This window comes from Ranitomeya variabilis, chromosome 3 (genome assembly GCF_051348905.1).
Source record: "Ranitomeya variabilis isolate aRanVar5 chromosome 3, aRanVar5.hap1, whole genome shotgun sequence".
In the NCBI taxonomy this organism is placed as follows: domain Eukaryota; kingdom Metazoa; phylum Chordata; class Amphibia; order Anura; family Dendrobatidae; genus Ranitomeya; species Ranitomeya variabilis.
The window spans coordinates 285,162,164-285,187,394 of NC_135234.1; the positions used below are offsets into that span (position 1 = coordinate 285,162,164).

The following is a 25,231-nucleotide window of genomic DNA, read 5'->3' on the forward strand; positions in this document are numbered from 1 at the left end:
AGGACTCCGGACGTGGATCTGATGGCTTCAAGATTGAACGCCAAGGTACTCCACTTCAGAGCTCGGTCTTGGAATCCCTAGACCATCAAGGTGCATGCACTGGTCTCTCTGTGGCTTCAGTTTCGTCTTCCATTCGTGTTTTTTCCCTGCTTTCTTTACTTCCGAGGGTCATCAGGAAGATCTAAGCGGAGGGGACTCCAGTAATTCTTGTCGCCCAGGTTTGTCCACGCTGATCGTGATATGCAGATTTAGTGCAGATAGTCGCCAATGTCCTGTGGCGACTGCCGGATAACCCAGATCTGCTCTGCCAACGTCTGTTTTGTCTTGAGAACTCGGGGCCCTGTGTTTAATGGCTTGGCCGTTGAAACCTACGAGCAATCTCAAGCTGGGTTCTCTCATCAGGGGTTTCCCACCGCCTCCATTTCCTTCATGAACGTCCCCGGCGCCTGCGCTGTAAGTTCAAAGGGCAGCGCAAACTGCACATGCCCGAAAAAAACCTTACAGCGCAGGCGCCGAGGATGTTCAGGAAGGAAATGGAGGCGGCGCCTGGCGCACGGAGGCCCTGAGTGACGGCTGGGAGGTGTTTGTGTCAGGGGGGAAAAGACATGCCCCCCTGACAAATTCAGGTATGGGGGCACATTATAAAAGCGATTATTTCAGCATTTGCAGGGACTCGAACTAAAAGAGCCACCTTGACAGCCACCTTTTAGTTAAAAACATCTGGGGAGGGGTGACAGGTTCCCTTTAATGGTAGTCAAGGGGTACAGAAACGCTGCAGATCCACAAAAAGAATTGACATGCTGCGGAAAATAAAACCCTGCAAATCCACGCATATTTTTCGCAGCATGTGCACACCAATTCTCAGTTTCCCATTGACTAACATTAGTGATGCACTACATTGCAGATTTGATGCAATCCGCGTGTCCAAAAACGCTGTGGAAACGCATCAAAATCCACAACGTGTGCACATAACCTGAGAGATAGAATATCAAAACTAAAATCCAGAAAATCATATTGTATAAATTATATAAATTTAGTTACATTTTGCAGTGAGAAATTAGGATTTGATTCCTCTGGCAAGCAAGACTTAATACTTGGAGGCAAAACCCTTGTTGGCAAGCACAGCAGTCAAACTTTTTTTATAGTTGATGATGAGGTTTGTGTACATGTCAGGAGGAATTTTGATCCACTCCTGTTTGCTGATCATCTCTAAATCATTAAGATTTTGAGGCTGTTGCTTGGCAACTCGGAGCTTCAACTCCCTTCAAAAGTTTTCTATGGGATTAAGGTCTGGAGACTAGCTACACCACTCCATGACCTTAATGTGCTTCTTTTTGAGCCACTCCTTTGTTGCCTTAGCTGTATGTTTTGTGTCATTGTCTTGCTGGAAGACCCATCCACGACCCATTTTTAATGTACCAGTGGAGGGAAGGAGGTTGGCACTTAGGATTTTACGGTACATGGCTCCATCCATTCTCCCATTGATGCAGTGAAGTAGTCCTGTGCCCTTAGCAGAGAAACACTCCCTGAACATAATGTTTCAACCTCCATGCTTGACAGTGGGGACAGTGTTTTTAGGGTTATAGGCAGCATTTCTCTTCCTCCAAACACGGAGAGTTGAATTAATGCCAAAGAGATAAATTTTCGTTCCAACTGACCACAGCACCTTCTCCCAATCACTCACAGAATCATACAGGTGTTCATTGGCAAACTTCAGACGGGTCTGCACATTTGCCTTCTTGAGCAGGGGGACCTTGCGGGCACTGCAGGATTTTAAACCTTTGCGGCTTAATGTGTTAGCAATGGTTTTCTTGGTGACTGTGGTCCTAGCTGCCTTGAGATTATTAACAAGTTCCCTCATGTAGTTTTTGGCTGATCTCTCATCTTCATGATCAAGGATACCCCACGAGGTGAGATTTTGCATGGTGCCCCAAATCGATGTTAAGTGACAGTCATTTTGTATTTCTTCCATTTTCTTACTATTGCACCAACAGTTGTCTCCTCATCCAGCCTCTTGCATATGGTTTTGTAGCCCATTCCAGCTTTGTACAGGACTATGATCATGTTCCTGACATCCTTAGAAAGCTCTTTAAACTTGCCCATGTTGTAGAGGTTAGAGTCTGATTACCATTTTTTGGGGATTATAAGACAAAGGTAATATTATAAAGGTGACTATGTAAGACTGCAATATGCAGTAGTAATAATGAAAATATTAGCAAATGCCTCAAAATAGATATGTAGTTTTCTGATGAGTGATGTCTCTTTCCTCATGTACAGGCATTGCAGGACTTTAGTTATCCATGGTTACGACCACTAGCAACTAGCTGTCACCTTATCAGTGGACGTAACCATGGATACCCAAGGACTTGCAAAGCCTGCACATGAGGAAAGAGACCTGGAAAATAAAAAACCCTATACTACATTTCTAATTGGAGGTATTTGTTAATTTTTTTACATATTGGAATAGGATCTTGAAAATGGGAATATCCCTTTAATGACAAGCACGGAGATCTTCAGCAGAACCTCTGCTGTCATGGCAAACCATCAGCACACCGTAATTATGTCACGGGCGCATGGAATGATGGCCCCTGCCTGTGTGCATTAAATGCCGCTCTCAAGAGATTAACAGTAGTATTTAAAGGGGCTGCCCACTAATTTTACATTGATGACCTATCGTTTGGATAGGTCATCAGTGTCTCTGATTGGCCGGAGTCAGTCACCTGGCACATCTGTCTATCAACTGTTATCGGTGTTTGCGGCTGCCAGCCGGAAGTACTTACTAGCGGAGGTGGCCTTCTACTTGTAATGGCTGCCGCACTGTACTACACATCTGTTTTTTATTGATATAAATAGGAGGCAGATGTGCAGTACCAAACCCCAGCCACTACCAGAATACTGAACAGCTTGGCAACTGAGTGTTTGCCATCGCTACCGATAACAGCTGATCCGCGGGGGTGTCGGGTGTTGAACCTTGGCTGATCAGATATTGATGACCTACGAAAACAATACTTTTTTTAGGAAGTTGCAACCATATTATATTGCTTTTTTATGTACAAGAACATTACTTTTGCATAAGAAAATTGGTTTTTGAAAAGAAAAATAATCTTTGTGTTTTTTGGTTGTCACACTGTGAGAGCCATAATGTTTTCTTTTTAATGAGTGCAGATCTGTGTGAAGTCTTTTTTGCTGCATTGTGAGCTGTCGTTTTTACTGGTACTATTTTAAGATGCATCCAATTTTTTTTATTTTTTTTTCATTTAATTTTGGGTGAGGCAAGATGGACTGAAAAGGCAATTCTAGCATAGTTTTTATTTATTTATTTATTTTTTTTACAGCATTCACGATGCACAATAAATGATAATATATACAGTTATATGAAAAAGTTTGGGCACCCCTATTAATCTTAAGCTTAATGTTTTATAAAAATTGTTTTTTTTGCAACAGCTATTTCAGTTTCATATATCTAATAACTGTTGGACACAGTAATGTTTCTGCCTTGAAATGAGGTTTATTGTACTAACAGAAAATGTGCAATCTGCATTCAAACAAAATTTGACAGGTGCATAAGTATAGGCATCTCACCAGAAAAGTGACATTAATATTTAGTAGATCCTCCTTTTGCAAAAATAACAGCCTCTAGTCGCTTCCTGTAGCTTTTAATGAGTTCCTGGATCCTGGATGAAGGTATTTTTGACCATTCCTCTTTACAAAACAATTCTAGTTCAGTTAAGTTTGATGGTCGCCGAGCATGGACAGCCCTCTTCAAATGATCCCACAGATGTTCAATGATATTCAGGTCTGGGGACTGGGATGGCCATTCCAGAACAGTGTAATTGTTCCTCTGCATGAATGCCTGAGTAGATTTGGAGTGGTGTTTTGGATCATTGTCTTGCTGAAAGATCCATCCCCTGCGTAACTTCAACTTTGTCACTGATTCATGAACATTGTCAAGAATCTGCTGATACTGAGAGGAATCCATGCGTCCCTCAATTTTAACAAGATTCCCAGTGCCGGCACTCCCTTTGTCAAACTACTGGTTTCACTAATGGCGCCATCTGAGAGATTAAAGGGGTACTCCGGGGGAGATAAAAAAAAATATTGATATTGCCATACCTTCATAAACTATTGGGATGACATGAATAGTGCTGTTTTCCACCTTCTCACTACCTGTAATACTCTGTGACACTTCATCTGCTCCTCACTGCGCCCCATCCCTTATAGGACGATACGTCACACATGAGGGGCATAGCCTGTTCCCTGCTAGTAGCGTCCTGCCCCCGTACTATTCTCTTGTATGTGGTCTGATATGGAGAGTGTCGCGTTGCTGTAGCAGCCTGCTAGTAGCGATACTATCTGTATGTGATCAGATATTATCAGAGAGCTGGTTGCTGCTACGAGCAGCTGGGAGCAGGCCACCCCACACCATGCCCCCATAACCGGACCGCATACAAGCAGATAGTTTCAGGAGTCTGGCTGCTGCTACTAGCAGTAAGCAGCATGACACAGATTTACAGATAGTGTGACAGTGGAAAACCGCTGTTATCCTAATATCTTATGAAGGTATGACCATTACAATAATTTTTTTCTCCCCTGAGTACCCCTTTAAAGTGCTGAGATCTTTGTTTGCCCTGATTCCAGCATATGCAGCAGAATCTTAGCTGTGTATGACAGCCGGATCTTACTGTGGATGGTATGATGCCAACTCCTATGCCCATGCTTCCCTGTAATGTTTCTTTAAGTCGGATTGCAGGAAAGCAATTGGAATCTTGACGTACAGTTACATATTTTCATGGGTTTAAATCTGTCTATGCAGCAGTGCCTGATAAAAAAAAACCACTCTGGCAGCTTTGTCCTAAAGGGGTTCTCCGAGAAATCTAATTAAATAAATAATACACACATATTAACCCTTTTTCTTGCTACCTTTTATGTAGCAAATAGGCCTGCTTTATGTACTGCATGCTCAGGATTCCAAGATGGCAGCTGCCATTAATCACAACCCTAGGTCTCCGATTGCAGGTAGTAGGAATAGGACGGCCTGCGGGAAGCAGAGACAGAGGTCACGTCCGAGCTGCCTCCAGTCTGGGATCCTGAACTTACATTCCTCTGTTCTGTCAACCTGACAGGAGTCTGAGACTCTGAAGCCAGACTAAAGGAGCAGATAAACACCATTCTTTACCTGACTGAGACTGAACATCCATCTCCGTCATCATGACCGTTAGTGCATCGGTCTCCTGCGTCACACAGTCCGTTGTACTGCATGTCCTTGCAGTTGCCATGTTTCAAATCCTGACAGAGTGCAGTAGGTAAAGCAGACCTTTTTGCTAGATAAAGATTTTTAGAAAAAAATGTAATCTTTAAATGTGTCGTATTTATGCTATTTTATTTATTTTATTAAATTTCTTGAAGAACCCCTTTCTGTCTAAAAATGTATGTACCAATGCATTTACAACTGTTTCATTCCCATCTATAACCTTGAGAGGTCTATAGTATGTTTGGTTCTATGGCTGTGTTCACATATAATGTAATGGCAGCATATGCTTTATGGTGGTATAGGATTGTCTTTATGTATGCATTACATATATTTTTAATATAAAAATAGCAATTTTCACACTGGCCGCAAGGCCTGTAAACAGTGGTTCAAGTGTAATCTGCTGTTAATACAGGTGATACTTTCCGCAGTCTTATTAACGTCAGAGAATTACTATGAAAAGTTTGTGTAGAGAACAGTAAGTATGGCCTAGTAACTAGTGTGACAATGTCAAGTTTTTTTGTGATATGTAAAATTTAACTTAATATATAAATGTTTTCTTTAAATATGCATTATACATAACTTGATATAAGCTGTTATTTTCTGACCACACTTTCTCTCACTGTACTATTATTGACAGTTTACTTTTTTTTTCATTTGTTATACTTTGTATAACAATTAATGGTTTGTTTTTATACAGTTTTTTGTTGTTTTTTTTTTGCTTTTTTCCCCCGATGACATGATTATTCACATTGTTTTTCTGCAGCCTTAAAAATTGCTGTAGTTGACATTTACCATTCTCGATTGAAAGAGAGACAACGGCGGAAAAGGTAGTGTGTTAGTGTATTTCAGTTCTTCTGAATTTGCCAAGGCCATGGGAATACCGTGAATAGGAGCAAATTATATTCTACTGCTCTACTCGTGTACAGATGAAACCAGAAGTATTCATACGTTATATGAAAAGATACACATGCATGTTTTTTTCAATATCTGACATGAAATCAGAATAAACCTTTCCCATTTTAGATCAATTAGGATTACCTTAATTATTCATATTTGCCAAATGCCAGAATAATGAGAGAGAGAATGTTTTAAGGCATTTTATTACTTACTGCAAAGTCAAAAGTTTACATGAATTTCATTAGTATTTGATACCATTGCCCTTAAGATAAATGACTTGGGTCAAACGTTTGGGATATCATTCACCGATCTTCTCACAGTAGTTGGTTGGAACTTGGGCCCATTCCTCCTGACCAAACTGGTGTAACTGATCTAGGTTTGTAGGTCTCCTTGCTCGCACCTTCCTTTTCTGTTTTACCCATAAATTTTCAATAGGATCGAGATCAGGTATTTGTGATGGCCACTCCAAAACATTGACTTTGTTATCCTTCAGCCACTTTTTTACCATTTTGGCAGTAGGCTTCAGGTCATTGTCCATTCAGAAGACTCATTTCCACCCAAGCTTTATCTTCCTGGCTGATGTCTTGAAATGTTGCTTCAGTATTGCCACATAATCTTCTTTTCTTATGATTCCATCTATTTTTTGAAGTGCACCAGTCCCTCCTGCAGCAAAACAACCCCACAACATGATGCTGCCACCCCCGTGTCTCACAGTTGGGATGTGTTCTTAGGCTTCCAAGCTTCTCCTTTTTTCCTCCAAAGGTAACGATGGTCTTTATGTCCAAAAAGTTCAATTTTAGTTTCATCAGACCAAAGAACATGTCTCCAGAAATTAAGGTCTTTGTTCCTGTGTGCATTTGCAAACATTAATCTGGGTTTTTTATGTTACTTTTGAGTAATGGCTTCTTCCTGGCAGAGTGGCCTTTCAGCCTATGTTGATACAGTACTTGTTTCACTGCGGATATTGACATAATCTTACCAGCTTCCGCCATCATCTTCACAAGGTCTTTTGCTTTTGTCCTTGGGTTGATATGCACATGTCGGACCAAAGCACTTTCCTCTCTGGAACACAGAACTCATCTCCTCCCTGAGCGGTATGATGGCTGGACATTCCCATCTTGTTTGTACTTGTGTATATTTGTTTGTACAGATGAACGAGTATCTTGAAATTGTACACAAGGATGAGCCAGACTTGTGCAAGTCCACAAATCATAGTGTAATTAAACTTTTGACTTTGCAGTAAGTAATAAAATGCCTTAAAACATTCTCTTTCATTATTCTGACATTTGGCAAATATTAATACCGTTTATACTCGAGTATAAGCCGACCCCCCTAATTTTGCAACAAAAAAACTGGCAAAACTTATTGACTCGAGTATAAGCCTAGAGTAGAAAATGCAGCAGCTACGGGTAAATGTCAAAAATAAAAATAGATACCAATAAAAGTAAAATTAATTGAGACATCAGTAGGTTAAGTGTTTTTGAATATCTATATTGAATCAGGAGCCCCATATAATGCTCCATACAGTTCATTATGGCCCCATAAGATGCTCCATATATAAATATGCCCCATATAATGCTCCATGCAGTTCTTTATGGCCCCATAGATGCTCCATATAATGCTCCATGCAGTTCTTTATGGCCCCATAGATGCCCCATATAATGCTCCATGCAGTTCTTTATGGCCCCATAGATGCCCCATATAATGCTTCTTGCAGTTCATTATGGCCCCATAGATGCTCCATATAATGCTCCATGCAGTTCATTATGGCCCCATAGATGCCCCATATAATGCTCCATGCAGTTCTTTATGGCTCCATAGATGCTCCATATAATGCTCCATGCAGTTCTTTATGGCCCCATAGATGCTCCATATAATGCTCCATGCTGTTCTTTATGGCCCCATAGATGCCCCATATAATGCTCCATGCAGTTATGGCCCCATAGATGCTCCATATAATGCTCCATGCAGTTCATTATGGCCCCATAGATGCTCCATATAACATTGTGCCACATGTAATGCTGCTACTGCTGCACTAAAAAAATAAATAAATGACATATTCACCTCTCGTCGCTGCTCCTCAGCGTCCCGTCTCTCCGCACTGACTGTTCAGGCAGAGGGCAGCGCGCACACTAGTACGTCATCGCGCCCTCTGACCTGAACAGTCACTGCAGAGGACACAGAAGACGGAGCGTCGGTGGAATGAGGAAAGGTAAATATGAAATACTCACCTGCTCCCGGCGCTCCTGACACGGTCCCCGCATGTCCCACGGTCTTCGGGAGCGGCAGCTTCTTCCTGTAGTGAAGACACAAAAAAGCACAGTGAGGTCAAAAATACTCTGTTGTAAAAAAAATCACAGTAATAAGCAAGTGCTAGTCAAAAGATGTAAAGAAAACAGGGTATTTAGTTGATACGTTTTTTTGCAAAAAAATGTATACTAAGCTGCTCCACCAAATCGCCAAGGTATACCCTTATAGAGCAGTCCTAACTAATGTATGCAATCCCTATCTGATGTATTTAAAACCTGATTATCTGTATAGTACCTGTATAAGCAGGGTTCAGAGAGAAAAAAATATACATGTGGACATGCAGGATGGAACAGCTTAAATGCAAATGACCCACAGAGGAGTGGTGGACTCCCCAGTCTTGTAGAAACAAGAGAACAATTATAGAACCAGAAACACATGGGCTACTTGCACACTGAACAAGTCTGTAGGAACCTGTTCAGACCACCAGAAAACTTGAAAACACAAAAAAGCACAGTGAGGTCAAAAATACTCTGTTGTAAAAAAAAAATCACAGTAATAAGCAAGTGCTAGTCAAAAGATGTAAAGAAAACAGGGTATTTAGTTGATACGTTTTTTTGCAAAAAAATGTATACTAAGCTGCTCCACCAAATCGCCAAGGTATACCCTTATAGAGCAGTCCTAACTAATGTATGCAATCCCTATCTGATGTATTTAAAACCTGATTATCTGTATAGTAGTACCTGTATAACATTAGTTAGGACTGCTCTATAAGGGTATACCTTGGCGATTTGGTGGAGCAGCTTAGTATACATTTTTTTGCAAAAAAACGTATCAACTAAATACCCTGTTTTCTTTACATCTTTTGACTAGCACTTGCTTATTACTGTGATTTTTTTTACAACAGAGTATTTTTGACCTCACTGTGCTTTTTTGTGTCTTCAAGTTTTCTGGTGGTCTGAACAGGTTCCTACAGACTTGTTCAGTGTGCAAGTAGCCCATGTGTTTCTTCTTCTTCTTCTTCTTCTTCCTGTAGTGAGCAGTCACATGGTACCGCTCAACTGGAACGGAAAGGATAACTTTTGAAGGCATGAGCATTTTATCATAGAGTGGGCGCAGTGAGATGACCAAATAAATTGGACCAAGATCGGAGCGCAATCCAAGGATTGGCTGACTGGTCTCCCGACCTCTTGAAATTTGTCACATATGGGTCGGGAGACCTGCCAGCAATCTGTGCATTCTGGTTCCGATCTCTGTCCAATTTATACGGTCGTCTCACTGCACCAAGAGAAACAGGAAAAAACTCATCAGAAATAGATGACTAGTACCGTATTTTTCGGACTATAAGATGCACCTAGGTTTTAGAGGAGGAAATTAAGAAATAACAAATTAAAGCAAAAAAAATGGTTAATTCTGTACTGTAATATTCCCTATCCTGGTATATATGGTCCCCTCATCCCTATCCTGGTATGCATGGCTCCCTCATCCCTATCCTGGTATGCATGGCTCCCTCATCCCTATCCTGGTATGCATGGCTCCCTCATCCCTATCCTGGTATGCATGGCTCCCTCATCCCTATCCTGGTATGCATGTCTCCCTCATCCCTATCCTGGTATGCATGGCGCCTTCATCCCTATCCTGGTATGCATGGCTCCCTCATCCCTATCCTGGTATGCATGTCTCCCTCATCCCTATCCTGGTGTGCATGGCCCCATCCTCATCCTGGTGTGATTGGCAACATCCCGGTCCTGGTATGCAGGACCCCATCCCAGTCCTGGTATGATTGGCCCATCACGTTCCTGGTTCGATTGGTCCCATCCTTATTCGGTATAATTGTCCCCATCCCACTCCTGGTTTGATTGGTCCCATCCTTATTTTGGTATAATTGTCCCCATCCTGTTCCTGGTATGATTGGCTCCATCCTTTTTCTTTTATAATTGGCCCCATCCTGTTCCTGGTATGATTGGTCCCATCCCTTTTATGGTATAAATGGCCCCATCCTGTTCCTGGTATGATTGGTCCCGTCCTTTTTTTTTTATAATTGACCCATCCCGTTCCTGGTATGCATAGCCCCATCAGGAAAGATTTAAAAAAAAAACAAAAAAAACATTACACTAACCTACACGACGCTCCCTCGCAGCATCCTGCTCCGGTGCCAGCTTGTGAGCAGCGCATGACGTCCCTGCCAGTCGCTGCTTACAAGTATTAAGCAGTTGCTGGCACCAGAGTAGGACGCTGCGAGGGAGCCCCATGTAGGTGAGTGTAATGTTTTTTTTTTTTTGTTTTTTTTTAATCTTTCCTGATGGGGCCATACATACTAGGAACGGGATGGGGCCAATTATAAAAGACAAAGAATTGGACCAATCATACCAGGAGCAGGGTGGGGCCATTTATACCAGGGTGCCAGAAAAATGAATATGTATTGCCCCAGGGCTGTGGAGTTGGTTGGAGTCGGTGCACATTTTGGTGGAGTTGGAGTCGGTATAAAATAGACCGACTTCAACTCCTAAAATATATAATAAATTGGATGCAGTAGTTCAATGCAAGTTTGTGGGGAATATTTTTTTCCTAAGTTATGAAATGTCCTATAAATGTATGTCCTATCCCTGATCTAAGGTCTAGACATTTAGCTGAGATGAATCTGTGCTGCAGTTTATGTTCATGACAAGTAGTGAAGCTCCTCCTCTACAGATAAGGGGAAAAATGAACACACAGGGAAGGAAAGCCTACATTCATCTCAGAATTTCTGGAGTGAACAGGAAAACAGGATTAAAGCAGGTAAGTACTTCCTAAAGCATATCTAAACTTTCAATAAACTGTGCATAAATCAATAGTCCAGTATATGTTGTTTCTGTATGCTTGATTTTTAGTTTGTTTCTCCTCTTAGCTCATGTTTGGAGAAATTAGCTGCTCTGATGACTTATATACACTATACATAGAATATAAGGGGAACATTTTTTTTCTAACATCTCAAATTCTGAAATACAGTAACTGGATCGATGAGGACATATATATTTGTGTGTGTGTTTTGGAATGATGTGATTCAACACAAACATGCTCCCTCCTCCCCTCTTCATAGACTGTGAAGAAATATGATGTGAAGCATTTAGTGAGCTGTACCCTGCTGGGACAAGCCTTGACATTGAAAGCTCAGAGTAAAGCTATTTAACAACAAATTTTACAAACTTTTATACTTATCTGTCCTGTTGATTTATGCAAAGATTGTTTTATTTCTGTCACAAATTATGCAGTGCGTGATTCTCTATTCTTGCAAGAATTACAATTTTTTTTTTTTTTTTCAGGACAAATTTATTTTAAGAGTAAATTTACATAATTACAAAATGTTTACGAAGCATCCTATGAAGTCAGCTGTATTTGAGCATTTCACAGTGACTCAAGATAATAAACATTTTGTGTATAAGTGACCCAGATGAAAAATGCTGTGATGCCAAAATCAGTGCATACTCATGCAGTGGTAAAAATGCTCCTTCAAGAGCTTCCAATCTAAAATGATATTTGCAAAACTGCCACCCAGAAGTCTACAAAGCTGTGACTATAAAAGATCACAGCAGCACCAAGAAACCAGAGACCACTTCTCGCCAGGAAAAGGAGGAAAAAGCATCTCAAACATCAGTTACAAGATATTTTGTAAGTGACAAAGTTACTGTAACAATGACAGCAGATGTGTTTAAAAGACAGCACATCGAGCTTGTTGTGAAGGGCAGTGTACCATTACCATTATTGGCACGACCAGCTTTTACAGCTCTTAATGGAGAAATGGCTCTCAAACTTGGTGTTTGTCTGGAAAGAGAAAGTATTAGAAAATTAGTGATTGCAGAAGCCCTTAACCAAAAGGAAGATCTTAAAAGACTCTCAAGAGATGCTTTGCGTTTCTTAAAATTGATGTCTGTACTCGTTGCTATCAACTTTGGATATGTTTGTGACAACAAAAAAATTGTTACTAAGGCACTGGCAGTAAAAGATACTAAAGTTCATCACAGCAGCCAGTTTCTCTAGACCTTAGTAGAAAAAGTTCTGCAAGATTGTGAATTCAAAAAAGAACAGGTTCTTGCTATTGTAAGGAGGAGGATTTGTCGCAGATGGCATTGCTGCTTCAATGAAATGTAGAGAGACACTGCTATTAGAAAATAAAATTCTTCTGGCAGCTGTTTATGTGGACCCGAGTCATCGTATATTGGTGGATGATCAACAGTTTACTAATGGTAAAGAAGCTTTGATTGAGGTAGCCGTTAGGATGAGTGGGCTACAGTACGGCCAAGAGCAAGAGGACTCAGGTCCTGCCAGTGCTGCTGCTTTCGTTTCTTCATCCTCATCGGATGAGGAGTTTGATTTCGACAAGTATTTGGACGACATGGAGCAAGCAAAGCGTTGCTGCAGGGAAAAAGATTCCGCTCCCATAGAAAACAGATTGACCATATTTCAGCAAAATTTTTCCCTTGGCTCTTAAAGAAGTAGAAGAGTTCAATCGTTCATCAAAACTGACTGTGTACGAGGCAATTCCTTTATACCCTGAAATTGTTAGAGATGCTGCCCATGTGGTTACTGCTTTGCCACCAACCCAAGTTAGTGTAGAGAGTTTGTTCTCTAGTCTTAAAATAATTAGATCAGCTTTGAGGTCATCTATAAAGGAGGATCTGATGGAGGCGATAATATTTCTCAGAACAAATAGACTGCACAAATGCTATTCAGTATGTTTTTGTTGAAAACTGTTTTTTTCCACTTACTGCAGAGTGTATAATAAATTGTAAATATGCAAAAAAAAAATTTGCTCTAAAATTGTATTCCAATAAATATATTTTATGTTCTATCTAAATGGCTTGATTATTGTATCATTAAAAAGATTAAAAGCCTGATGTTACCATTTTACTACAGTAAATTTATCACTTAAACTTAAACATGAGCCATATATGAGGGAGTTGGAGTCAGTGTCATGGGAATTGAGGAGTTAGTCGAAGGTTTGGCTTACCGACTCCACAGCCCTGCATTGCCCTCCAAGCCCATAGGCGTGGAATGCAGTGCATATTCATTTCTTTTTAGCAGCGGGCACAGGAGTCAGCCGGAGCCGCCGGCTCCAGCCTCCTGTAACCCGATGCTCCGCCGAAACCGCTCCCCCGCCTCCCCACCACAGCCAGAGCCCATACATCCGGACTATAACACGCACCCCTCATTTTCCTTCACATTTTGGGAGGAAAAAAAGTACGTCTTATAGTCCGAAAAATACGGTAATACGGGAAAGATATATATCTTTGTACCGTGTTAGCCAGTAGATGGAAAAATATTTAGATTTGAGAGTCCTCAGTGGTTGATACCTTTTAATGGCTAACTGAAAAGATGGTAACAAACTGCAAGCTTTCAATACTACTCCGGTCACTTTATCAGGCATTTGAAGATACAGGAGTAGTCTGGAAAGCTTGCAATTTGTTACCATCTTTTCAGTTGGCCATTAAAAGGTATCAACCACTGAGGACTCCCAAATCTAAATATTTTTATAAATAGCGGAATGGAGATATATGAACGGCACCAGGCTATCAAACACAAGTTCATTAAGAAAAAACGCTGGATCCTACTGAGGTTCGTGCAGCACGTATGTTTGCAGTAATGTGCGAGGGTGCTCAACAAAAAAAGATATAAATAATGTTCACCAATGAGAAAAAGAATGTGGCACTCACCCCAATAAACTGCTAAGGTAATGTCCTTTATTCATCATAAAACTACACAGTTTCCATTCGGAGAGGCGGCTGGGATCGGGTAATGGTGCGGGGAGGAAGGAAGAGGACGACGGCCGTTTCGCGCCGATGCGCTTCCACGGGTCCAGGTTTTTTTATAAATAGTAATAGTCACAGATGTGATCCTTTGATACGTGTATATGGGGACAAAGAAGGTCAGGCATTTCTGTACAACCTACACAGTATAACAAGCAGTAAAAAGCTTGGATAAATTTGTTTTATTCTAAAATGTAAAGATGTAATTACACGTGTCAGACTGCAGTTTATGAATGTATATACATTGTATGGGATTTGAGTGCCATTAAATGATTTCTTTCCTCTGTAGAATAATACGAGAACATGGCCTTATAAATCTGAGAAAATTTCAAAGTAAGTAGTTTTTGTTCTCAAAAATTCTAAATGCTGCAATCTAAAGCCTCAATCACACTTCCGTCTTTCAGCTCCCATCACAATCCGTCGATTTTTGAGAATGCAAAAAAAATTTGCAGGATCCTGCATTTTCCCATAGACTTGTATTAGCGACGGATTGTGACGGATGGCCATCCGTTTCATCCGTCGTGCACGGTCCGTCAGGCAGAGAAAACATTCAGAGGAAGTTTTTTCTGCACATAGAAAAATTGGTCAGCGACGCATCCTGCGCTGCCCGTCACTGGCTACAATGGAAGCTTATGGGCGCAGGATGCGTCACTGCCTGTGAAAAGCAGGAATCCAGCGACGGGTCCCGCCTTTTCAAACTGAGCATGCGTGGAAGAATTTCCCGTCAGGGAAATTCTCTCTCGCTCGCTCTCTCTCTCTTTTTACTATTGATGCTGCCTATGCAGCATCAATAGTAACAAGTTATAATGTTAAAAATAATTAAAAAAAAATAAAAAATTGCAATATTCTCACCTATCGGCGTTCCCGCGGAGCGTCACCGATGCTCCCGGCAGCTAGCGTTACTTCCTAGTAATACATTGCAAAATCTCGCGAGACCGCGACTTCTAGCGAGATTTCGCAATGTATAACTAGGAACGCCAGCTGCTGGGAGCATCGCTGCACAGGAACGCTGGTAGGTGAGAATACTGCGATTTATTTATTTTTTTAACCTGGTTTGTGTTGTGTATGCGTTTTCGCAGCGGGAAACCGCTGAGAAGACGCATACACAACAGGTGCACATAGCCTAGACGGGTCCGTCAGAAAGACGGGCCCAGTGCACACGTTTTCCACAATCTGCACAGTATCCGTCATTTCAACGTCTTGACGGATCCTGTGCAGATTTGGAAGACGGAAGTATAAAAGAAGCCTAAGCAAACCTGCTAACAGGTTTTCTTGGGTGTTTCATTTGGAGACAAAGGAACTATGTGTTAAGTCTACTGCCACCTGGAGACTAAAACTAATATTACATCTTGACAAAAATGTCAGCTGCTCCCCAGCAGACTATGCCTTGCCTACGGGCACAAATCTACCCAGTTTAGCTTACTGTCACGTAGGAGGCAAGCACAGATTTTTATTTCAGGTATGCTTTTTTTCCTTAGATTTGCTAGGTTTGGAACTAATCTTCCTCCATTTTGCCCCTTAGGATAGACAGCAGCGCCAGTCTCTTTCACCCCACTAAGCAACGTAGCGAACGGCCTTTAATGGTTAACCTGTATACTCTCTTATTGGGATTGCATGACCTTAGTACCTCAAAGCAGCCAACGACCAGGTACCTTTGTCAGTTGGTCCTTTTGCCTTTTGAACTTCTGCCAACCTCCATAGCATGGCACATTGGTGCATTACATGGAGCTGTGACTTCCAGACTGGATCAGTCTTTTTGAGGACAGTCTGGTTTTTTTTGCCCCGGCTCCCCTGTGGGTGCTCCAGTGGGTCTGTGGAGTTCAAGGAGCATCTTGGCATCAGGTCCTAATTGTGCCCTTGGCCCTCTCTCAGTTTTCGTGCATCCATGTGTCCTGGTGCTGGCACCCCCACCCCTGAGTTTCTTGGGATGTTGGGCCCCCGTGATTTGTGGTTTGCACCTTTCCTCTCCTAGGCTTCTCTTCGTTGGGCTGTGGCATTCAGGGGCCGTGTCTTGGACTCTCACAACAGTACCAGGCTTCATTGCGACCTAGCCGGTTACCTGCAGGCCATTCCCTCTCTGTCCAATGGCCAGTCAGCGTGGCTGATAAGCTCCTGACTTCCAGATGTTCCTCACCAGTCGTGGTCTCGTTCCCCCTCTCCTGAGGTTCCCTTTCCACAGAGGGCAGAAGCTAGTTTCAACTTGGACTTGGATTTTCAGCGCTCTTTGTATTAGCTGGTCCATCTACTATTTAATGTCTGCTATTCTTGTTGCTGGTGGTTAATGTCACTCCCTCTGCCCTCGTCATTGGCAAATTCAAACAACTGACACAAACCGCCTCCTTTTGGGGAGCGTTATTCCATTAATTCTATGTTCAGGGCTCTTGGAAGATACAGGAGAGGCTTCTTCGAATCAACATACTGGAGGTTAGGGCAATCCACCTGTCTCTTCTTCATTGGTAGCAATGACACTGTGGTGGCATACATCAACCATCAGAGAGAACACCGGAGAACAGAGCGCCGTCGATTATAATGATTCTCAAACTTGGAGTGGACAATTGAGCCACAAATCTTTTAAACCAAGAGGGGTTATCTCTATGTGAGTGGTTGCTTCATACAGAGGGTTTCAGTCAGATTTTTCTTTGTTGAGGCGCCCCATATGTCAATATAATGGCAACAATACTGAACCAGAAGGTGCAAAGATTTGTGGCCAGGTCTCTATATCCTGTGACTATTGTGGCTTTTCTACATATATCCTGTGACTGTCGCAACCCACTCGTTGGCAACACATTTATTCACAGTTAGCCCTCTTGTACCTGTTTCCACCACTGTACCTGTTACCCAGGCTTCTCGTAAAATCAAGACCAGGGGTCCCATCATCCTGTCCGCACCAGATTGACACCGACGAACACCCCCATGGACCTTGTCTGACCATCCAAATCTCCTTCATCAGGGTCTCTTCTTCCATCTGAATTCCCAATTGTTCAATTTATGGCTTTGCTGTTAAAGATGCAGTGCTGAAGGCATCATGCCTTTCTGATCGAGTTAGCAAGACCATAATCAGGTCATGAAAACCTTCCTCTCTGCATTACTGTGAGTCAAACAACTTCGGTCTTTTCCTCATTCCAGTTTTTCAACCTTTTTCCGCCATAGCTATTCTGCTTCAGACAAGTCTGGGTTCCAAGATGCAGAACAAGACTTTTCTCCAGGGATTAGCGCACTCGAGGCTGATGTACTTCTTTCCCTCCTTTTCTCCACTCACCTCCTTTACCACATCATTAGGACCTTAATCTTGTTTTGAACACTGTTCAGTCTCTGACTTTTGAGACAATTAAGGTAATCCGTCCCTCCTATGAGGTGGCTTTTGTTTTATCCATTACTTCCATGAAGTGGATATTGGAGCTGGCTGCCCTCCCCCAATGTTGTCTGTTCCTTGTTCTTCACTTGGACTAAGTGGTATTGTGCCCGGTACCTTATTCTCTCCCTAAGGTAATTTTGGTTTTCACCTTAATGAGGATGTTGTAATTCTTTTGTCCTAACCTTCACCCTCTTGTCCTGCTGAGAGAACTTTGCACTAGCTAGATGTGGTCAGAGCTACGTAGCACCACTCATCTGTCTCAGCTTCATTTAGGCATTTGGTGGATGCCTTGTTTGTCATTCCTGAAGGCTTGAGCAGAGGCAACCAATGCTTGCTGAATTCGATCTGCCATTTAGGAAGCCCATCAGGTTAAGGCTCACTCTACTCAGACAGTGGGAGCCTCCTGTGCCGTCTGACACAAGGTATCTGATCGCCACCTCTGAAAGGTGGGTTCTTGGATATCCCATGGTCCCTGTGTCCCCTAATGAAGTGCTCAAGAAATTTAAGTTGTGTGGTACTGATTGTAAAATCTTTCTCGTAGTGTTCATTGGGGGACACAGCACCCTACCTTGGTTACCATTGTTTTTCTCCTTGAGTGGTTGTGCTTTACATCAGTTTTTTTGTTTCTCCTACTGCTTTCACATTGAGCAGCTTGGTTTCAATAGGCTAAGTGGCTTAGTATAGTCTGCTGGGGAGCAGCCAACTTTTTTTCTAAAGGTGTATTATTAGTTTCAGCCTCCAGGTGGCAGCAGACTTCACAAATGTTTCCTGTGTTCCCCAATGAAGACTTTGAGAAAGAGATTTTACAGTAAAGGTACTGTCACACTAAACGATATCGCTAGCGATCCGTGACGTTGCAGCGTCCTGGCTAGCGATATCGTTGTGTTTGACACGCAGCAGCGATCAGGATCCTGCTGTGATATCGCTGGTCGTTGCTGAAAGTTCAGAACTTTATTTGGTCGTCAGATCGGCGTGTATCGTCGTATTTGACACCAAAAGCAACGATGCCAGCGATGTTTTACAATGGTAACCAGGGTAAATATCGGGTTACTAAGCGCAGGGCCGCGCTTAGTAACCTGATGTTTACCCTGGTTACCAGTGTAAAATGTAAAAAAAACAAACAGTACATACTCACCTTCGCGTCCCCCGCCGGCCGTAAAGTGAAAGCACAGCGGTGACGTCACCGCTCTGCTGTTAGGGCCGGCGCTCAGTCAGTGCAGGAAGCGGACGCCGGGGGACGCGAATGTAAGTATGTAGTGTTTGGTTTTTTTACATTTTACACTGGTAACCAGGATAAACATCGGGTTACTAAGCGCGGCCCTGCGCTTAGTAACCTGATGTTTACCCTGGTTACCCAGGGACCTCGGCATCGTTGGTCGCTGGAGAGCGGTCTGTGTGACAGCTCTCCAGCGACCAAACAGCGACGCTACAGCGATCGGAATCGTTGTCTGTATCGCTGCAGCGTCGCTAAGTGTGACGGTACCTTAAGTGCCAAAAATCTTCATTCCTTCCTTGGGCTCTGCAATATATACCCAATTTTCCAATAGGTGAGTTTTTTGGTTCATACCACAAAACAGTGACACTTCTGGTATCAGAGAAGACAAGCCCCAATATGGTTACATCTACTGTGTTCCTGTGGTTCCAGGAAAACAGTATTAAAATAATACATGGTTTCCTCAAAGCTAAAAATTCTACTAAATAAACTGAGTATAAAAGCATTGTGTAAGAGAGAGCCGATGTGGAACATTCCAGTTATTTTCTTCATTCATGAAGGATTCACTTATTTTCTGTTCACTCTTTTACCGAAGCACATTTAAACCTTGAACATTAAAGCATATCCATCTCTTTTTTCCTTTTAAATAAACGAATCGATTTACAATCCTAATGTACTGCTGTTTTGTTTATTCTGAAACAGATTTGTAACAAGTTTATTGAATTTCAGTTCTGGAAAGAAGATATTCCAAAGATATTCAAGAGCTGTATGAAACAATGAGGCGATTTGGTAGAATTTTAGGAGCAAGAAAACATGATCGTTTTATAGAAAGCCATGCATGTAAGAGGTCTTTTTTTTTACTTTTGGTTGCAATTGCGCAGCTCTTTTTAATGTAAAATGTCTGGACAAACAAATGATACTGAAATTAACAATTAAAAGTAAATTTTAGTGAGCATGATAACAAGGTATTGATGGAGTTCTACAACCCCTTGCAAAAATTATGGAATCACCGGCCTTGGAGGATGTTCATTCAATTGTTTTATTTTGTAGAAAAAAAGCTGATCACAGACATGGCACAAAACTAAAGTCATTTCAAATGGCAACTTTCTGGCTTTAAGAAACACTAAAAGAAATCAAGAACAAAAAATGTGGTAGTCAGTAATGGTTACTTTTTTAACCAAGCATAGGGGAAAAATTATGGAATCACTCAATTCTGAGGAAAAAAATATGGAATCATCCTGTAAATTTTCATACCCAAAAATAACACCTGCATCAGATTAGATCTGCTCGAAAGTTTGCATCTAAAAAGGAGTGATCACACCTTGGAGAGATGTTGCACCAAGTGGACTGACATGAATCATGGCTCCAACAGGAGAGAAGTCAATTGAAACAAAGGAGAGGATTATCAAACTCTTAAGAGTATAAATCATCACGCAATGTTGCAAATGATGTTGGTTGTTCACAGTCAGCTGTGTCTAAAATCTGGACCAAATACAAACAACGTGGGAAGGTTATTAAAGGCAAACATACTGGTAGACCAAGGAAGACATCAAAGCGTCAAGACCGGAAACTTAAAGCAATATGTCTCCAAAACAGGAAATGCAGAACAAAACAAAACAAATGAGGAACGAATGGGTGGAAACTGGAGACAATGTCTGTGACCGAACTGTAAGAAATCGCCTAAAGGAAATGGGATTTACATACAGAAAAGCTAAACGAAAGCCATCATTAACACCTAAACAGACAAAAGCAAGGTTACAATGGGCTAAGGAAAAGCTATCATGGACTGTGGATGACTGGATGAAAGTCATATTCAGTGATGAATCGATAATCTGCATTGGGCAAGGTGATAATGCTGGAACTTTTGTTTGGTGCTGTTCCAATGAGATTTATAAAGATGACTGCCTGAAGAGAACATGCAAATTCCCACAATCATTGATGACATGGGGATGCATGTCAGGTAAAGGCACTGGGAAGATGGCTGTCATTACATCTTCAATAAATGCACAAGTTTATGTTGATATTTTGGACACGTTTCTTATCCCATCAATTGAAAGGATGTTTGGGGATGATGAAATCATTTTTCAAGATTAATGCATCCTGCCATAGAGCAAAAACCGTGAAAACATTCCTTGAAAAAAGACATATAAGGTCACTGTCATGGCCTGCAAATAGTCCGGATCTCAATCCACTTGAAAATCTTTGGTGGAAGTTGAAGAAAATGGTCCATGACAAGGCTCCAACCTGCAAAGCTGATCTGGCAACAGCAGTCAGGGAAAGTTGGAGCCAGATTGATGAAGAGTACTGTTTGACACTCATTAAGTCCATGCCTCAGAGACTGCAAGCTGCTATAAAAGCCAGAGGTGGTGCAACAAAATACTATTGATGTTTTGGAGTGTTTTTTTTGTTTGTTTTTCATGATTCCATATTTTTTTCCTCAGAATTGAGTGATTCCAGAATTTTTACCCTATGCTTGGTTACAAAAAGTAACCATTACTGACTACCACATATTTTGTTCTTGATTTCTTTTAGTGTTTCTTAAAGCCAGAAAGTTGCCATTTGAAATGACTTTAGTTTTGTGCCATGTCTGTGATTTGCTTTTTTTCTACAAAATTAAGCAACTGAATGAACCTCCTCCAAGGCCGGTGATTCTATAATTTTTGCCAGAGGTTGTATATAGAATGCCACGACTTTGCTTAAAGAAGTTGTCCACTACTATAACTGTTTTTTTTCCATAAATCTTGCTATTATGTGCCACTCAAAACATCCACTGTGTTTATTTTAGCAATATTACCTTTTATCATGCTGTAGCTGCACATCCTCAGTGCTGGCTCCAGCTCTCATGGGGTTAATCGACAACTTCCTTTCTCCTGACTTATTGTGCTCTAATACTACAAATTCCATGATGCATTTCACTGGCCTGTACGCCAGCACCTAGCACACCCACTCCAAAACACACCCAAACCCCCCTTCCTCCTCTCCCTCCTCTATCTTCAAAAATATTTGTGATGTCATTTCTGTCCAACCTCCTGTTTTACATTTGTCCAACCCACACTCCATTACAGATAGATAGATAGATAGATAGATAGATAGATAGATAGATAGATAGATAGATAGATAGATAGATAGATATGAGAGAGATAGATATGGGACAGATAGATATGGGAGAGATAGATATGGGACAGATAGATATGGGACAGATAGATATGGGACAGATAGATATGGGACAGATAGATATGGGACAGATAGATATGGGACAGATAGATATGGGATAGATAGATAGATAGATAGATAGATAGATAGATAGATAGATATGGGATAGATAGCTAGATAGATAGATATGGGATAGATAGATAGATAGATAGATAGATAGATAGATAGATAGATAGATAGATAGATATGAGATAGATAGATAGATAGATAGATAGATATGGGATAGATAGATATGGGCTAGATAGATAGATAGATAGATAGATATGGGATAGATAGATATGGGATAGATAGATATGAGATAGATATATATGAGATAGATAGATATGAGATAGATAGATATGGGATAGATAGATATGGGATAGATAGATATGGGATAGATAGATAGATATGGGATAGATAGATAGATATGGGATAGATAGATAGATAGATAGATAGATAGATACATACATATGGGATAGATAGATATGGGATAGATAGATATGGGATAGATAGATAGAGAGATAGATAGATAGATATGGGATAGATAGATATGGGATAGATAGATATGGGATAGATAGATATGGGATAGATAGATAGATAGATAGATATGGGATAGATAGATAGATAGATAGATAGGTATGGGATAGATAGATAGATAGATATGGGATAGATAGATTGATAGATAGATATGGGATAGATAGATATGGGATAGATAGATATGGGATAGATATATAGATATGGGATAGATAGATAGATATGGGATAGATAGATAGATATGGGATAGATAGATAGATATGGGATAGATAGATATGGGATAGATAGATATGGAATAGATAGATATGGGATAGAAAGATAGATAGATATGGGATAGATAGATAGATAGATAGATAGATAGATAGATATGGGATAGATAGATAGATAGATAGATATGGGATAGATAGATAGATAGATTGATAGATAGATATGGGATAGATAGATATGGGATGGATAGATAGATAGATAGATAGATAGATAGATAGATAGATAGATAGATATGGGATAGATAGATATGGGATAGATAGATATGGGATAGATAGATATGGGATAGATAGATAGATAGATAGATAGATAGATAGATATGGGATAGATAGATATGGGATAGATAGATAGATATGGGATAGATAGGTATGGGATAGTTAGATAGATATGGGATAGATAGATATGGGCTAGATAGATAGATAGATAGATAGATAGATATGGGATAGATAGATAGATAGATAGATAGATAGATATGGGATGGATAGATATGGGATAGATGGATAGATAGATAGATATGGGATAGATAGATAGATAGATAGATAGATAGATAGATATGGGATAGATAGATAGATAGTTATGGGATAGATAGATAGATAGATATGGGATAGATAGATAGATAGATAGATAGATATGGGATAGATAGATAGATATGGGATAGATAGATAGATATGGGATAGATAGATAGATAGATAGATAGACAGATAGATAGATATTGCATAGACAGATAGATATGGGATAGATAGATAGATATGGGATAGATAGATAGATAGATAGATAGATAGATAGATAGATAGATAGATAGATATGGGATAGATAGATAGATAGATATGGGATAGATAGATAGATAGATAGATATATGGGATAGATAGATAGATATATGGGATAGATAGATAGATAGATATGGGATAGATAGATAGATAGATAGATATGGGATAGATAGATAGATAGATAGATAGATAGATAGATAGATATGGGATAGATAGATAGATATGGGATAGATAGATAGATAGATAGATAGATAGATAGATAGATAGATAGATATGGGATAGATAGATAGATAGATAGATAGATAGATAGATAGATATATGGGATAGATAGATAGATATATGGGATAGATAGATAGATAGATATGGGATAGATAGATAGATAGATAGATATGGGATAGATAGATAGATAGATATGGGATAGATAGATAGATAGATATGGGATAGATAGATAGATAGATATGGGATAGATAGATAGATAGATATGGGATAGATAGATAGATAGATAGATAGATATGGGATAGATAGATAGATATGGGATAGATAGATAGATATGGGATAGATGGATAGATAGATAGATAGATAGATAGATAGATAGATAGATATGGGATAGATAGATAGATAGATATGGGATAGATAGTTATGGGATAGATAGATATGGGATATATAAATATGGGATAGATAGATAGATATATAGATAGATAGATAGATAGATAGATAGATATGAGATAGATAGATAGATATGGGATAGATAGATAGATTGATAAAATAGTAAAAAAGGAACAGCACACTGGTATAACTTATCTCAGGGTGCAGAGCCTCCAGGCAACCCGTCCGCTGGTCGTCCACATTCAGTATAGATCAAAAAAAGAGGCAGCACTCCATTTTCAAAAAAGGTGCAGGATTTATTCAAACCCACATGTCTGTGCGACGTTTCAGCTCTACTGAGCTTTTCTCAAGCAGTGGATAAAGGTTCCTTATTACATATATATAGTGTCCCAACAATCCTAATTACAGCCATTTGTGTTAAATTACATGTTGATACATTCATTAAAGTGCATCTGTGCATTTGTGCATTTAAATAAGTAGATGCTAACAGCCATGTCGTTCTTACCGCTGCTGGAGACAGCTAATCATGGAGGACGCCATTGTCTCTGTCGGCGTGCATAGGTCTCAATTGCGCATGTCTGCTAATTAGCAAAACCTGGTTGAACTGCAGGGCAGGTAAACGGACTCCGCGCATGCGCAATAGCGCTAAATGCCGCCATATTTTTGTAGTTATACTCACTAGAGCTCCAAGTGTGTAACCAACTTAGCGCATGCGCAGTAGCGCTAAAAATCGCCATTTTCTTATGGTCATAATATTTGGAACTCCTAGCATATAGTGACCAATCGAAGAAACATATAAGTCTATTAAGAAGATATAAGTGAGCATATTCATTTATAGTGCCAACACTCATCATAATATTCGATATCTTATTCATTTTATATCGCTATTTACGTCCAATACAGGACTGACTCTATACACCACCCCGATACTGCGAGTGTAGCCTGAATATGCTCACTTATATCTTCTTAATAGACTTATATGTTTCTTCGATTGGTCACTATATGCTAGGAGTTCCAAAGATTATGACCATAAGAAAATGGCGATTTTTAGCGCTACTGCGCATGCGCTAAGTTGGTTACACACTTGGAGCTCTAGTGAGTATAACTACAAATATATGGCGG

The 25,231-nt window shown here is 40.5% G+C and overlaps 1 protein-coding gene across 15 annotated transcripts in view; it reads left to right on the top strand.

Moving 5' to 3' along the window:
- The window catches only part of TADA2A (transcriptional adaptor 2A), a 522,447-nt gene that overhangs the window by 292,632 nt on the left and 204,584 nt on the right, over positions 1-25,231 (top strand). For 10 of the 15 annotated variants that reach the window (XM_077295519.1, XM_077295521.1, XM_077295529.1 and 7 more), the window contains 3 exons: positions 6,015-6,078; positions 14,468-14,511; positions 19,476-19,586. The exons of the other annotated variants lie outside the window; for them this stretch is intronic. In XM_077295519.1, coding sequence (XP_077151634.1) covers positions 6,015-6,078; positions 14,468-14,511; positions 19,476-19,586 — 219 coding nt within the window. The remainder of the gene's footprint in view (positions 1-6,014; positions 6,079-14,467; positions 14,512-19,475; positions 19,587-25,231) is intronic. 15 annotated transcript variants of the gene reach the window in all.